Genomic DNA, 17,763 nt, shown 5'->3' with positions numbered 1-17,763 from the left:
ATTCACAGTACTTTTGAAGTCCATGAGAGTTCTGAGCATGCAAGCACTGCAGAAGCTATCCCAAATCAGCATTTAGGCTACAATTCAGCAAGGTACCAAAGCAAGTGTTGACATTTAAATGTGTGAGTAGTTTAAAAACATGCTTAAATACCTTGCTAAATCAGGGCTTAAATGCTATGGTGATGGCTATTCTAGGTTAAACAAACACCCACGAGCCTAAGATAGATAAAATTGTACCATACCTTTTTATAATGTACAACAGCCTAAGCATTTTGAAATTTGGAATCATTACTTTGGAAGGTTTCCTGCTGTGATATAATATCTGTATGGTTTATTAACATAAACACAATCTGTTGTTTTTAACTAATTATTTTTTTTATTTGTCTTAATTAAATTCATCAGTGGGTATATACTTTAAAGTGAACTTTTCTTAGTAGTAAATAGGAAAGCCAGTTTCCTATTATCAATTTATACTGCGGTATATTTGAAATGTTTATATATATTTCACATCCTTTATGATGTAGGATAAGATGCATTTCCTTAAAATAAGTGTGTGTGTGTGTGTGTGTGTGTGTAAATTTCAAACACGCAGTCCTTACTCACAGGTGAAGAGCCTAAAAAAATTATTAGATGGCAGGATTTGACTCTAGATAGTATAATTGTAACAGGCAGGGTCATTTCAGTTGTGTGTAAATGATTTTGATTCATTTCTAATATGCCAAATTGTTCATGCAATTAAAATAAAATGCCAAAAAAAATCCTGTAGCATATAAGGCTTTATCCTGCAAAGCACTAAAGTACTAGCTTCATTTTAAGGACATGAATAGTGCCATTGAAATTAATGGACTTTGCTGAATTAAGCCAGAATGCTCAGCACTTTCCAGGAGCAATCCTTCCCTGCACGTATAAGACACAGGCATGTGCTTGCTTTCTCTATCCTCAGTTCCCCCCTTTGATACCCTGCCACATAGCAGACTTAGGTCTTGTTTGTTTTTCATCAATGTACTTTTTATAACGTTTTCATCTGTGGCTCTTAAGTACAGTAACTTCACATTGAAATAAAACTATTAACTGATAGATGAGCATTAAAATATGTCTTTTCTTCTAGCCTGAAACTTTTGAGCATCTTTTTATCAAGCATCCTGAAGCAATATCATTTGGGCCTCTTCTTCTGGAGCCAGAAATAGTTTTGGAAGACATCAATGTTGCTAAAGCATTGAAAAGTGAAGACAAGCAAGATTTATTAGCAGTTGATTCAATGTTCACAAAGATTCAAGACTCTGAGCATGACTCGGCTTGTTCTAGCAGCCATTTCAGTAACAGCCTTTCTGAGAGTTCCCATGATGACAAAGTCAGTGAAGGAATTACGAGACAGTCCAATATTAAGTACGCTACAATTATCAGTAACTGCAAATCAAGTGGGCTTTGTGAACAGCAAAAGAATCTAAGTGGTTCATTTAATGGATGCTTCTTAGGTGAAGACTCCTTAGTTACAGATCCTTTCTCTAGGTCATGGGAGGTGGGAAATCAGGCATTTCTAATATTGCCTGATCAACATCCGAGCCAAGCCAGCAAAACAATATCCCTTTCTGTTGTTTCTTCTGAGGGCTTTTCAGAACCTTCAGACCACGATGACATTTTCAGTGATGGAGACAGTCCTGAGAGGAGCCTTTATTACTTAGGGCTAACATCGATTAAAAAAAATGAAAATGAAATTTTTTTAACAGAAAATTCTAGAGTGATGTGTCATCTTCACACAAATGGTTTATTCAAAGACATGGGGTTTCTTCAGGATACTACTTCTGATTTAAATCCCTTTATCAAAAGTAGCCTTAAATATGAAAACTCTGTTAAAACCTTTGTACCATACATGCCACAATTTCAGGCAACCACCGTTAAACTACAAGAGACAACAGAGACCAAAACTTAAGTCATAACAGCATAGTCCCATATATCTACCTGATTGCTACTGTTAGTATTTTTTTTAGAAGGGTCAATATCTTCCCCACCCACCTCTCCCCTCAGGAAACTCAAGAATAGTGAACGTGTAATGCCCACATTTTGAAATTGGATGCCTGCACCTACATTTGACTGACATAAATCAGCACTTTGGCCCCACAGAATTCCACATAGTGGCCTAATTTAAAAACCTCAAATTAGGGCTTTCATTTCCTCATTTTGTTGTTTCTAGTATTTGGTACTTAATTAGCTATTTGTGGTGCCTACTCTACATGTTTCTCTGACCATGTCCTCTTGCAAACACTCCAATGAGAAAGTTGGTCTTGAAAGGTCCTATGACAAGGATTCCAAAGGTGGCATTTTATTTAAACTTCTCTTTGTTAGGACAGATCCTAGTCTAAGGCCTGTCTTGGGACAGGCCCTTGGCAGCTTTATAGCAGTCCTGGACCACAGGTGATTCCATCAAATGTGCATGGCTACCAAGCCCCTCCCCTTCTGGGAGAGGGGAGCCCATTGCAACTGAGGAACTGAGTGATGGCATTGAAGATGAAGTGCTTGCCCAACACCACACACAATAGCAGGCAGCAGTCCCAGCACACAGTGCCAAAGGAGCCATCTGTCAACGGAACCACAACTCTCAGTAGAGGTAAGGATCTAGGCAGAGGCCAAACACCTCTGAAAAAGCTCTTTGAGAAGGCAGTGTTTTCTCTTCCCCAACTTCCACCTGCTGCAGCAGCAATGGGTTCAGGGTTATTGCAGGCCTAGGGCTGGAGTAGCCCATGCTTCCCCAGCTGGAGGCAGAAGATGAAAGCAGGCTGCACATAGGGAGCATGGCCTTCCTGATCTCTCCCCCTTGCACAAGCAGCTCTGTAGTGCCTAAATGCAAAGATGGGAAAAGTCCCCTTGTGGACAGTTCTGCACAGCAATTGTCTGTCCAAAGTAGAAGTCACTTGTTCAGCTAACTGGTGTGGTAACAAGGGGCCAGGCTTTCATGGTGCGGGGGAGCGCACACGTGTGCGCTGTAATGGCCTGAGGTGTCTTGCTGGCCAGTGTGGAAAATGTTTACTGCACAATGCAAACCTCCAGAGCAGCCAAGCAAAAAAAAAAAAAAAGAAAAAGGGGGTGGGGGAAGAATCAGTCTCCGAATACAAACAAAAGGCAGAGCAGCAGCTGTACAATGTGCCCAGGCAGCTAGCAGCTCGTGCAGCTGCCCTGCTTGCTCACCTCTAGAACTGGCCCTGTGTGTACGCACACCTGTCTATACACGCAGAGAGTATGTTCACCACTTAGGAGTGAAGTACCCATCCCATTTATATAGTGCATATAGTATAAGGAGAGCTCATCATCATCTCAGGCTAATGTGATGGGAGCTCCCTCTCCAGCTTAAATACCTTTATGTATAAAACAATGCTCCTATAGAAACCAGAGCGTCTGTTAACGAAACTCATTTGTGCTGGGTAGTGTCATACACAAAGCCCCAGCATATTTATGATGGGTAACGGTGAGTATATGCTGTTTGTTTCGGTGGGGTCTACATTAAGTTGAATATGTAAAAAAGAAGACCGAGCTGGTAGCAATGATTACTTTAAAGAAAAGTACTTGGCATCCTTCAAGTAAATCCTTGACAGTGAGACGTTTACCAATATAGGGGGCGGGTTTGGCCTAGCTTCCCCCACACTGTCCCTTTTAAATAAAAGTGAAGGCATCTACCATTGGGAGCGAATAATTACAGTGAAATTATGCCTGTCAATCAAGGGAAAGTGCGTTAAGTAGAACAACAGTGTATAAAGCATTGCCAGAAATAAGAGAGTGTATCAGTAGCTAGAGATGTACATTTAGTGCAGTAAGATAACAGGAGTCAGACTTCTTGTGGCAGGGTTTATAGCCTCCCCGGTTTTGTGGGGTTTTGCCTCGGCAAAACAGTGCATCCGGAAATAAAATGGGCATATTTTTGGAGGCCCCTTTTGAAAATGAGGCTCTAGTAGTGAAGGTACCACAATAAAGTACCCTTTATTTCCAGTCCCATTTCATGAGACCCCATTATAGAAAAGCAATGTTAAGAAGCTACTGTGATCAAATGGCAAACAGGTAATGATTGGGAGCAAAAGGGTCTTTCCTATATTTTTAATCCTACTGGGATTAAGATTCTCTGTGTGAGCTCAGGCAAGTCACTTCACCTCTTTATGCCTCAATGAACCCAGCTGATAAACTGGGTAGGAAGTAGGGTCTCGGAGAAAACCAGATGTTGTGTCTCACCTGAATTTTCTATGGTAAATTACAAAACAAAATAAAAATCCAAACCTATTCTTAAACCAAATATGTATTTTCTACTCTATAATGACTAATTATTTTTATATTGAGAATTTTTCAATTAATTATTTTGAAGAACTTCTAAACAGTATTCAAATATGTAAGGGTATTGAGTTTAGAAATAATTCCAAAATTTACTCTACCCAAAAGCAATGTAAGTGATTTAAAAACAACAACAACAAAAACTTTGAGCTGTGTAGTAGAACTTTATTTAACTAGGAACAATAGGAAATGCTATAGAGTAAAAGGGCTCTGAGCAAATTTTTTACATTTTCAAAAGTAACTACTGATTTTGGAGGTTTCCATTTCTAGGTGCCTGACATGACACCTTAAAGGGTTCTTACGTTCACAGGTTGGGGTGCTTTATGCTTTCTGAAAATCAAGTATCTCAGGTTGAGCACCCAAAATCATTAGTTACTTGAGAATTTAGGCAATCAAAGGCCTGTTGCAAAGTCCACTGAAGACAATGGAAAGACTGCTATTGACTGCAGTGGGCTTTTGGTCTTGCTCATTGACGTGCCATAAGGATTGACTCTTATATGTGGTGTTAGACACTGGAATTTAAAGATAACATGAGTAAAATAAATGAAAAGTTCTCACTAACATCCATGTAAATATATCAGTCACCAGCTGCCCAGTTAGACAACACATGAAAAATGAAATTCATCCCTTCCTGCACAAATATCTGACCACATGGAATGTGGAGAATTCTCCAAGTTCTGGGAAGGATGGCATTTCATCACTTGAGTGGCAAGCAGACCTAGGTGTTGCAATGCGGCCCTTCTGACTGCTATTCCTGCAAATCCTGTATCTTCCTTCATAGCTTCTGAAGGCTCCAGGCAGTGAAACCAGTATGGTTCTGCTATGCAGAGGGAAACCTGCATGGGTTCTACTCGCACCCCAGAGTACGGTGGAGCCTAGCTCTGAGGGGACTCCCTCTGTGTACCTGTGCAGCAGGATTTGAGGATGGGGGAGGGGAGGAGCAGTCACAGGACTGGCAGAGCCACAAGCCTTTTCTTCCTGTTAATCCAGGATGCTGAAATGTTCTGAACTGCTGCACGCTCAGCAGTGGATTAACTGCTACAGAGCAACTGTATCACCACTCCATGACATGGGGGAGGGATCCTTTCCCACCCCAGGCCCAAAAGAATCCCCTGCCACAAGCCAGGCTTCTCTGACTTGGTGCTGGAGGCAGAAAGGATTCAGTTCATTATGAAGACTGAAATAACAGAAACTTGAAAAGATGGTGTGTCTCATTGAGTTTCATTTTGTTTTAAACTCTGGGTATTGTTCAGAATTTTCATATTACCAAAACTAGCTAGTAGCTTTTGAAGTAAACGAAGAGCTAACTGCAATTTTGCAAATCCTGATGTAGATCACTGCTACAAGGCCCTGATCCAGCAAAAAGCTTAAGCACAGGTGAAGCTTTACGCATGTGAGTAATCCCATTGACTTCAAAGAGGCTAAAGGCTTTCCTGGATTGGAACCTAAATCAAAAGGGATTCTCCTTCTGGTTCTGTGGACATGTGTATCATAGAACAAGCGAGATAAGACTTCTACCACTGATCTTGTTTGGGTCAGTATGAAATAACATGACTAGGTGTCACTGCCATGAAAAGTTCCAGTGTGCAATCATCACATCTTCTGTATTGCCCTTCTCTCTACAGCCTCCTTAATTTCCCTCCCTGCAATGCCGCTAAACTCAGAACACTGTGCCTTACCATTTATACGTTGCTTGGCTAATCCTGCCACCCAATGGCCAGTGTGCTCAAAACGAAGTGCAGGCTTGGAAGCATTTGAGGGGCCTAATTTTTCAGAAGCGGAGAGCGCCCACAGCTCCAGTTAAAGTCAATAGGTGTTTCAAGTCCTTAGCGCCTCTGAAAATCCAGCCCTTAGCCTGCTGTGCCTATTTATGGTCCCAGCCATCTTCCCCCTACCCAACCATGCATAACAACTGGTCATCCTTTAAAAACTCATTGCTTCAGTATTTGCAGAATTCTGTACGACTAGTGAAAGGAATACTGCAAATTCTGAGAGTGCCTCTATTTAATTAAGGGGGGAAAGGCAGGCTTGTATGGGCAGCCACTGTACAATTTATACAATTTTTAATCCCTTATTTTGTGTGTTACATATTTAATCTCTTTTTTTGCTAAAGCAACCTCAAACCACCTCTAAATTCCTATATTTTTGATAGCTCAAAAGCAACTCTTTCCCTGACCTTGTGGAGTAAGGCAGGAGAAATTTCTACCATCCCATTTTATTACATGGCATCTTCAGCATCATCTGTATAAAACATTAAATCCCACTCTTGATCTCTACACTCTTCTGTAAAAAGGCAACACCTGCATATCCTGGATCCACCATCTGCTCCCCTCTGTCTCTGTGCTCCTTTAATCCCCTGTAATTATTGCTAAGGTGAGTGGTGTGTGCCATTTCTTTCTTTGACAGTGAGGATTAAGAGTTGGCAGCGGTTATGTAATTCTTTTCTTGAAATTACTCTTAATGAGTCTCCTTCAATCTTTCCTCTTTCTGTTGTACTTTAACAGAAATTGGATATCTGTCATATCACCTCAGATAATTGTTTTTAAATTCACCCTTTCTACATTAACAACAGCCTGACGACATTTAACATGCCTGGGGTTGGCAATGTATTCATTTTAAGAGTGACCAAAATCATTAGTGTCTATTAATTATAAGGATAAACAAGTAGATTTTATGCATAAATAGATACAGTTACAAAGTAATTTTGGAAGGATGATTCACCACATTAGCTCAGACTTTAGAGAGCTGTAAAGGGAATGGCATAGAAATTCAATGGAGAGCCTACTGCTATTGTTTTCTTTGATGGTTTGTTTGTTTTTGCTTGATTCTCTGTGTTACACTCTGTACAGGAATTCTGGACCAGTTAGCTGAATGATCACACATGCAGTCTGTGAATCGGCAACTGGTAAATCCATATATAGGTCAACTGTAAATTTCAAATAGCTATTTGTTCTTGATCTCAGGGTGGAAGTTTGGTCATCAGTGATTTGGGGCCAGATTCACCTCTGTAAGTGAGCACAACTCCACTGAACAATGGAATTGCACCTGCTTATGACAGTAGTGAATTTGGACCTTGATCTTCTAAGTGCACATCTGTTGGCCCATACTCTAAATGCTGCATTGAAATCATATTTGCAAGCATGTTTTGGGGGCAGGGGGGTTCTGGATCTCATTTGCATGTGCAACAATGGAACTTAAATACCCTATAAATATACATATATTTTAACATGGGTTCAACAGCTGGGATAGGGACATATAGGAAACTGAAATCCTGTATTGGTTGCATTGGGCCAAATCTCTCGCCATGATTAAGTTTAAGGAGTAGCTGAAGTAACACCACACAGACTAGTATAAAATGGCTCTGTATTGAGCCAACCATGGCCTAGTCCTTGAGGAGAAGTGGAGGGGATCATAGAATCCAGAAATGTAAGGCAGGAAGAGACCTCAAGAAGTCAAGTCCAGCCCGCTGAACTGAGGCAGGACCTAGTGAACTTAGACCATCCCTGACTGGTGTTTGTCAACCTATTCCTATAAACATCCAATGACAGGGATTCCACAGCCTCCCTTTGAAGCCTATTCCAGTGCTTAATGACCCTTATAGTTAGCAAGTTTTTCCTACTATCTAACCTAAATCTCCCTTGCTTCAGATTAAGCCCCATTATTTCTTGTCCTAACTTCAGTGGACATGGAGAACAACTGATCACCATCCTCTTCATAACAGCCCTTAACATATTTGAAGACTCTTATCACATCACCCATCAGTGGGAGGATGTGTCCCCACCCAGACGTGAGGGGCCATAAAACTGGCTGACATGGAAAAGAGACAAAATACTCAAGCAAATGTGTTTCCTACTCCATATTTCTCCTCCTGAGCAGAACTTCCTGGAGTCTGACCCCTCTTTCCTGCTAGCCTAGGGAAGTTACTGCAGGCCAAGGATAATAGGAAGATGGGGAGAAAGAGGTGGTCAGGAAGAGGGAGCCAGCCATCATCCTGTGGGGAACTGGGTGAATGGAGCAGGGAAGGAGGGTGGCTGAGGGAAAGAGTTCTTCTCTTCTGTCTTCTTCAACTTGATAACCTTCATCTTCATCCACTGGATGATAGTATCTGTCAGTCACCATATGTGGATCTTGGGTAAGTGGACTCCTGAATTCCACCTCAGTAAAGAGATGGCTTAGCCCTTAGGCAGCCATCTACATTCAGAGGTAAAAAAGAGTCCCCTCAGGATGAGTGGAAAAATCATGGCTGTGGAGCACAGGTGTGCTGCAGAGGTCTTGAGGGCACTATACCATAAATGGACCATAGGCTATGACTTGGCCCAGAAAAAGTACAGCATGGGTACTGGCAGTAAAATACTTTCCTATCAATATACCTCACCTTTTGCTAAGAATTCAGATTTAAGTCCCTTCATTTGCCAGTGCTGAGACTGCCAGTAAGATTGCAAATTCTGTAGAGTGATTTTTGTGGTATGGTTACTCATCCACCAGGAAAACATTTCAGTTTAAACTGCCTAGCAAGCAACTTTAGGAGGAACATATATGACTTCTGAAGTAAATAACTATAAATCCTAGAACTAAAGGCTTGCAAATTAATTTTGAATAGCATTCAAGAGTATAGACCAGTTATGTTAAAAATATATTAATTAATCAAATGTGGTGTTATTGCAGTTATGGGTCATTTGCCCTTCAAGGTTAGATGTGCATTTTATTTTTTTCTTGCAGTTGATGTTATAAGTAACAAGAATCGGTTAAAGTAACAGGAAATTGCATTTTCATGTATTCTGTATATTTGTGGTTTATTAGTCTGTTCAGTTTGAGTCATTGTTTTGTCTAATTATCCTTGACTTTGAATGTATGGAATGGAATGTTGGGGGGGGGTGGTCCTTGCCAAAGCTGTAAATTAAATTTTTATGTGGCTTTCACTTTTGGAATATTTTCAGTTATTTAAGTAATTATTTCTCGCTTCTCAGAATGTAACTTTAAACAGTGCTTTATAACAATAGCAGAGTAATTTTGTATTTATTTTTGTGAATAAAATGTTTATTGTTGAAGTTATATTTAAATACCTGTGTGCTTCCATATTTGTATGGTATCTCTGCTTAGCTTTTGGAACCAACAATTTCCAGGGGACAATCAAAGTATTCCATCCCATTTCCCTTTGCTGCTTGAGCACTGATGGTATTATTTAAATGGAAGAGTAGAGCCTTTAGAATTTTACTTTCACAGTTTACACAACTCACTTAACTTTGAAAATGACAGAGGTCCTGTATTATATAGAACACTGCCAGAGTATAATCTAATCCAGTGGCTGTGGATCACTTCTTAATGTATCCTCTCATGGACACCCAATCTTGAATCCTGTACTTCTTCTGTGGTAGCTATACTGCTTGGTTATATAGAGAACGTCACTAGATGGCAGAATTAAGGAAATACAGTTTAAAGAAACAAAACAAAACCCTACCTGGCTTTATTACAATGGGTGAGGATGTTTGGTTACATCCTCTTATTTCATATCTTCTGCTTTTAATTTCCTTTAACTGGGTGCAGGGTTTTACCAAATCTGTCCTTGCCTTCTACTCCAATCTCTCCAAGTCATTTTGCGGCTTGGTCCTAGCCTCCACTGTGTTTGCTACCTTTCTAATTTTTGTGCCATCCACCAATTTGGTCAGGGATGCAGAGAGCTGCTTGAATTGGTTTGATTTACCTCAGTTGCACAAAATATTTTCCACAAACCTTTTAAAGAATCCTGAACAATGCTACATCTAGTAGGAAGCAGCACTAGGTGAAGACCAATGGGTGCTTTCCCCAAGTGAGAGAAGCACATGGGAGTGCTCCATGAGTTAGCAGTGGTCGATGGACTGGACTGGACTCCAGTTTAAGAACTATGGCATAATCATATGCTCCCTGCAATGAAATCACCATATATTTTTCCATAGATGTAACATGAGACTCAGCACACATAGCTGCGGGATTATCAAAATGGGTTTGTTTGTGGCAACTGGGTAATATATTCTGCAATTCTTTAGTCCTTTAACCCCATACATAATTAGTCACCTCCCTAAAAGCTTAATTCAAATCAATACGTTTTGATCTCAGTGATGCAGAGCTGAAGAAATTGGCCTCTTGCCCAACTGGCTGATTCAATAAGAAATGTGATGAAGTGAAGATGCACATTGAGAAATAGAAACTTCTTTTCTCTGGTTTCAGAGTAGCCGCCGTGTTAGTCTGTATGCGCAAAAAGAAAAGGAGTACTTGTGGCACCTTAGAGACTAACAAATATATTGGAGCATAAGCTTTCGTGAGCTACAGCTCACTTCATCGGTTGCATCCGATGAAGTGAGCTGTAGCTCACGAAAGCTTATGCTCAAATAAATTGGTTAGTGTCCAAGGTGCCACAAGTCCTCCTTTTCTTTTTGTATTCTTTTCTCTGAGTTTCAGACGGAGAAAAGTCCAGAGTCAAGCAGAGGTGACTACTCCAACATATGCCCATGTTTTATTCTCCAATAGTGCTAGTGGTCTTTATGTTCTGACCAAAAATGTTTCCCTCACTGTACAGGATTTTTCAAGTTATTCTTCACTCCTCCTTTTGAGAGATTATCATATGGCTGCCATGTTTAGCCCACAGATGAAGTTTAAGTTAGAAATTCCTTTATGGAATGCTCAGGGCCAAATGGTGGCCGTCCCACGCGACACAGGGAACCCACTCTCACCTAGAGTACGACCAACATTCTACGGCTCCCTGTCCTTAATCATGCCTAAAGGGCATGGCCAGATGAGGTGAGGAGTGGCCATGGCTCCACCCCTGTTCCTTTGGTAAACTGTGGAGGCCAATGCTAGGGGGAGTATAGGCTGTACGTTTTTTAAAAGGTGTAGTACCTATTCTGAATATCCCCCTACAGCACCCTTGGAAACATTTTTTCGTGCTTTTGCATTATGTAGGCACTATGGTTCCAACCACCACTGCTCAGTTTTTCACCCCCTTGCCCCTCCAGTTGTGTCTCTGGCAAAACAAAAGCAGTATTTTTGTGGGGAAAAGCTTTGTATTTTTGCTTAAGCAACTTGCTAAGGTCACAGGGAATTAAGCCCACATGTCTTGATCCCCAGTCCCCTGATGTAAACAATATAAGAAAAGTATGTGGCTAAATACCTCTTTATGCATCTCTTTCCTGAGTATTACAATCAAATAAGACCTCTCTCCCTCAGGCAGATTCCTGTATTCCTGTGGGTCCTTTTAAGAGCAGGCCAAGGTCCAAATACGGTTTTCAGTTCACATGTGCCACTCCACTGAAGTCAAAGAGGTTACGTGTGTGTATCTGAGAGCCAAACTTGGCCTCACATGTACAATACATGCAGTATTCCTTAGGCACCAAGGAAGTCTAAGCTGCTGGTGGCATGATAGCTGTAATCAAGAGTAGGTTTCCTTTGCCTTTTTGGCATTTGTCTTTTCATTTTAAAGTCTATTATAAGTATTCTATTAATAGACATTACAAGGGTTTTTTAATGTAATCTAACAAACTCATTTTTTTGGACAACCACTGAGCTGTTTTTTCCTTTTCTCACATAGTAACACAAGTATAGGAGTTTAGTGCAATTATACATAAACATGGCTCATAATGGACCCTATGCATCCACTAAAGGGTCACTTAGGTGAACCTTGAACCTACACTCCTATTCATCTTGCCTTGTAACTGAAAACAAGCAGAAGACAGAATTCTACAGGAGAGAATATTTATAGCTCTAGTTAATCATTTTCTGACAAACTTCTCCTATGTGTGTTTTATTATATTGCCATCTAGTGGCTGCTTAATTCACTATGTAGTGCACACTGTTCTGTGTGAAAGAAGAAACCCCCCTAGAGACAGTGTACAGTAATGTATTTCACATTTTGCAAAGCCAAACGTTTCTTTTTGCTCATGAAGGGGAGAAGGACGTTCTGTACACTCATCTTTCCTTCCAGGGTTGTGAAACTCCAAGCAAAATTTGTGCACTGCTTAATTCAAACTTACTACTTGACTGCAGTTAAAGCAGGAATTATGCTGGTTACAGTGGTGAAAGTCCAGAGCGATTCCCTACCTGGCTGGCCCAGACTGGTGATCTCATTTACTCAGTGGAGTAATACTGGTCAAATGTGCTCAGTAGCTAATGATGCCCAGGGAAGCACATAACTAAGAGTGATTGTCATTGGGCTGAAACTTCATGTGCTAAGGAAATTATACACATCTTTATCCAATTCTTCTTTTTTAAAGATATACACATTTTTGGAAGTTTAGGAAAGCCATTGTGTTCAAAGCAAGGAGGAAAGAAGACCAGGAGCCATACCAAACTTTAAAATGTTATTGTATAGAAAGTTTGCTATGGACAATGTTTCCCAAGTCTTTGGTTGTGGAGGAGGCAAACCCCCTCTTCCTGGGCCTCTCTCTAGTATAAACTTCAGCTCCAATTGAAGAGTATGTTAGCTGACTTCAGTGGGTATATGAACAGGGGCTGTCATCTGTGTGCCTAGCTGAGAGCAGTGGGAAGTGGAAGAGAGATGGGGGGCCAAACCCACCTTTCTCCCTCCCTTAAGTATGGGGGATGCTCCCAGGCCATCCTCCCACAGTGGAAGCTCATTCGCTTCACTCATTTGTGAGCAATGTAACTAGAGATGCTCCTCAGGCCTTTGCAGCTACGTGCCATTGGAATGGACAAGATGGTCTTATTAGTGTTTTCCATCTCTAACTTCTGCAGTCCATATATTTCCCTTGCAAATAAAGGTGAGTGGGATGAGAATACTTACCTGAAAGCTTGCACAGCAGCCAGGACTGATTAGCATCACCCCATCCTTAGTGCAGATAGGTGGCACTGCACACAGGGGAGAGACTATGATGCTGAATATGAAAGCATGGACCCACAGGTTGTAAAGGGCTAACCTCCACTTAGTCTCCCTCCATGCTGCTCTTCTTCATCGGCAAGTTGGCAGCTCAGCCAGCGTGGGTTGCTACTGTGCTGTTGGCTCCAGGCCATAGCTACTCTTTGTGAACACTCTGGCTGGACTCATGAAATGCCGAGGGATGCTAAGGCTGCAGTGATTATTTCCTCTCTCTAACTCTGTATCCAGGCCTGCATGTGTGGAGCAAAGTGTCACGCTGAATGACTGTTTCAGCTACCTGGCCCCGCAGGGGAGCTTGTTCAGAGGAGAATATGGTATGGGAGAGACAGTAGGCTATGCATAAAGTCTGGGTAGTTAACGTGGGTTTGCTTCCCTCTGTGTTGCGCAGGGCAGTTCCGCATATAGGCGCATGTTTCTCTGTAGGACAGGAGAGGTAGACTAGGTAAAGTGATGAACTGCACCATCTTAGACACTCTGTGGTAAATATTAAGTGTGTTACCTTTAGAGGGGTGCCCAGACAAGAACCCTGGCTTCTAGCACTCCTAAATGTGAGCAATGTTTGGATTTAAACTTCACAAATCAGACCTCCTGCTTAGTTGTCTCATCAGTATACTATTGTTGTTGAAAACTCCATGAGTGGGTGCAGAAGAGTACTGGTCTGACCGTTCAGAGGACAAAAAGCACCTTGAGATCATGTTCTAAGAACAATTTCAAAGTCTCCCACTTATTTTGGTGAAAAAGCTGGACCATTTTTTGAGCACCCAGTCTCACGCTGTATGAGTCATTTGTTTGTCATCCACTCCCATACACGGTACAATGGAAAAGGATTGGAATCTACACCAACCCAGCCTCCTCTGCATCAACTGCTGCTGTGTTCTCCCAGATTGGAAAACATCTCCTCAGAAAACCTTGATTGGCTTGACTCAGAAACCTGCTTTTAATTTCTACAGCAAATGGGGTGGGTTTTTTTTGGGGGGGGGCAGGAGGGAGAAATTGTGTGTGGGTGTGTGTGGGGCGGGGATGAGTAGAAATCCTCTGCTGGAAAAAGAAGAAAAATCAAGGTTAATACAAGATGATAGAGTGTCTCTAGGCTGAAAACTAGAAACCCAAAGCCAGTGAGATTGTTCCGTGCTGCTAAATTGACCAGTACGGTTCTGTGGATGATGGCGACAAGACTAAATGCTGGATTTCTACTCCCCCTACCATAGGACAAAATTGAAGAGTTAAAGAGATGATCAGTCAGTGAATGGAATCAAAAAAGACAGAAATTAATCACTGGACAACCTCTTGATGTTGTTTACTTTGTGATGGTGGGTCAGTGTGTTCTATGCTGTTTGTTTGCCTCATGATAATCCCGCTGTGCCATTGTGAGGCAAATGTTGTTAACCAAAGCCAGACCATTGTAATCTCATTATTTTGTGGCTGGCTGAATCCATCTAATGCAATTTCCTCCCTCCACTATCATGCTCTGTGCTAGCTAGGGAGAGTGTTTTCCTCTTCCCCTCTCTCTGCTGCCTGGAGGCAAGAGAGTCTCTTAGTCTCCCTTGTGCACATGCCTTATAAAACAGTCTTTAATTACATGATCACATACTATTTTTTCCACAGGACCACAGGTTTATTCAGTGCACTGGGCATATCTAGGGTGACCAGACAGCAAGTATGAAAAATCAGGACCTGGGGTGGGGTGTAATAGGAGCCTCTATAAGAAAAAGACCCAAAAATCAGGACTGTCCCTATAAAATTGGGACATCTGGTCACCCTAGGCAGATCTGCTGTGGGGACAAATCAGGGTTGTGTAGGACCCCTGCCTTGTTTGTTGAGGAAATTGGAAGGTTTGTACCTACTGTGGTACCTTGGAAACAGCAGGCCGAGGCCCAACCAAAGCTAAAGGCCTGCCCATTCAACTACAGAGGAGGAAGCACCAGGCCACAAATGACTACTCGGGACAATGAATGGAGAAGCCTATGAGGTTAATTGGCCAATTTCACCTGTTCAGACATTGTATGGGGTGGACACCCCAGCACAACCCCGATCCTTTAGGCCAGTAACACTATCAAAGAAGGCAATTAGGATGGTTTGGCATGATTTGGCAAATCCATGCTGGCTATTCCATATAATCCTATTATACCTAGGTCATGGGTTCTCAAACTGGGGGTCGGGACCCCTTAGGGGGTCGCGAGGTTATTACATGTGGGGGTTGTGAGCTGTCAGCCTCCACCCCAAGCCCCGCTTTGCATCCAGCATTTATAATGGTGTTAAATATATTAAAAAGTGTTTTAAATTTATAACGGGGTCACACTCAGAGGCTTGCTATGTGAAAGGGGTCATCAATACAAAAGTTTGAGAATCACTGCCCTAGGTGTTTACAAATTGATTGTTTAATAATTTGTTCTAGTATCTTTCTGAGTATCTAGTTTAGGCTGACTGGTCTATAATTCCTGGGTCCTCTTTGTTCCCCTTTTTAAAGATAGACATGTTGGCTGCCCTTCTCTAATCCTCTAAGACCTCACCCGTCCTCCATGAGTTCTCAAATGTAATTGCTAATGATTCTGAGATTGCTTCAGCTAGGTCCTGAAGTACCCTAGGATGAATTTCATCAGGCCCTGCTGACCTAAATACCTCTATCTTATCTAAATATACTTTAAAGAGCCTCATCTTTTCTCCTTTTAGATTCCTTGTTTGGTGTAACTCATTTTGTGCCTTAGCCTCTCTTATTTTGTCCCTGCATGGTTTTGCTGTACTTTTGTACTCCTCCTCCAATGTGTTCATGTTTCCACTGTTTGTAGCATTCCTTTTTGATTTTCAGATCATTAAAGAGCTCCTGATAGAGCCACTTTGGCCTCTTACTATTCTTCCTATCTTTCCTTCACATTGGGATAGTTTGCAGTTGTGCCTTTAATATTGTCTGCTTGAGAAAGCACCAACTCTCCTCCACTCCTTTATTCCCTGAGATTTTCTTCCCAGGGGACCTTACCTACCACCTTGCTAAAGTCTGTTTTTCTGAAGTCCATTGCCCATATTCTTCTGCTCTCACTCCTTCCTTTCCTAAGAATCATGAAATACATCATTTCATGATCACTGTCACCCATACTGCCTTCCACCTTCAGATTTACTACCAATTCCTCTCTTTTGGTCTGATTCAAGTCCAAAATGGCTGTCCCCCTCCTTACTTCCTTCACTTTCTGAAACAAAAAGTTGTCCCCAATATATTCCAAGAATTTATTGAAAATGTTGTGTTTTGCCATATTACTTTTCCAACGGATGTCTGGGTAGTTAAAGTCCCCCATTACTACCTCTTCTGATGTTTTGGATATTTCTGTTAGTTGTTCTAGAAATGCTTCGTCTTCCTGATTTGCTGGGGTACAGTAGACCCCTATTATGACATCACCTCTATTTTTTTTACCCCTTTTATCTTTACCCAGAGACTTTCATCTGGTGTGCCTCTCACCTCCTTCTGGATCTCTGAACAAGTGTATGTATCTTTGATGTATAATGCAACAGCACCTCCCTTTTTATCCTGCCTCTCCTTCCCAAACAAGATATAAACTGCTGCACTAATACTCCAATCATGAAACTTATCCAACCAAGTCTCTGTGATGCCAGGTAAGTCATAATTCAGCTTATTTACTAATACTTCCAGTTCTTCATGTTTATTCCCCATACTCATTGCACATTCCTCCACTGATTTCCCTCTTGTTGCTCCTATGACCCTATTGTAATTTTCCACATCCCCCTCAACATCTAGTCCTGTGTTAAGGTCATCTCTTTTATGCTTACCTAACACTGAGCTTTTGTCACCTGCCCCCTTTGAACCTACTCTAAAGCCTGCTTCACTAGGTTGGCGATTCACTAGGTGCAAAGATGCTCTTCCCCTTGTTGGTCGGGTGGACCCATCTCTTCCCAGCAGCTCTTCTTCTTGGAACCAGCATCCCATAGTCAAGGAAGCTGAAGGCCTTTTTTCTTTCAAGGTACTTTCTCTTTCTTTCAAGATACTGTACAATATATTCCCAGAATCAAAGTACATGATGGCCAGCAGGTGGCATCATGGAATAGAAAAGAAATAAAGAAATAATGCTTCCTTGTTAAACTTGCAAACATTTTAGCTGGTTTATCTGTAATTTAAAGAATCACACACCTGATTTATTTCATTTCCAGGGCTAACTGCCCATAAGAATCAGACAAGAAAAGGCACAAGCTTAAGATACTTTTGTTAGGCAATTACAACTCCTTCCCTGAGAAATGGTCTTTGAATTTCTGTTGCAAATAATAGTAAGATCTAGTCTACATGATTAAACCTCAGCGTTCTTAGTGATTAAATCAATGGTCCATGCACATCTATGTAACCAGGGCCAGTTTTAGCTGCAGGCAAGCAGGGCAGCCACCTGGGTGCCAATGTCCAGAGGGTGCCTGTGATGAAGCAGAGAAACTGCCAGCCAGCATACCAGCCTTTGGGACAGCTAGCCTCACCCCTCTATACCTGAAGCCAATCCCAAGTCTGGAGGAGGGATAAAAGAAGAGAGTCTGGCTCACTTCAGGGCTGATTGGTGGAGAGGCAGGAGCTAACTGTCTCCTTGCCTGAAGGGATG

At 41.6% G+C, this 17,763-nt stretch overlaps 1 protein-coding gene across 1 annotated transcript in view; it reads left to right on the top strand.

Moving 5' to 3' along the window:
• The window catches only part of LEPR (leptin receptor), a 61,791-nt gene extending 59,861 nt beyond the window's left edge, over positions 1 to 1,930 (top strand). The window contains exon 18 of the mRNA XM_073358245.2: positions 1,109 to 1,930. Coding sequence (XP_073214346.1) covers positions 1,109 to 1,930 — 822 coding nt within the window. The remainder of the gene's footprint in view (positions 1 to 1,108) is intronic.
• Positions 1,931 to 17,763: the final 15,833 nt, after the last annotated feature.

The sequence above is a fragment of the Lepidochelys kempii genome, chromosome 8 (assembly GCF_965140285.1).
Source record: "Lepidochelys kempii isolate rLepKem1 chromosome 8, rLepKem1.hap1, whole genome shotgun sequence".
In the NCBI taxonomy this organism is placed as follows: Eukaryota; Metazoa; Chordata; order Testudines; family Cheloniidae; genus Lepidochelys; species Lepidochelys kempii.
The sequence above is the reverse complement of the archived record's forward strand: the minus strand, read 5'-3'. Positions and strand labels throughout refer to the sequence as shown.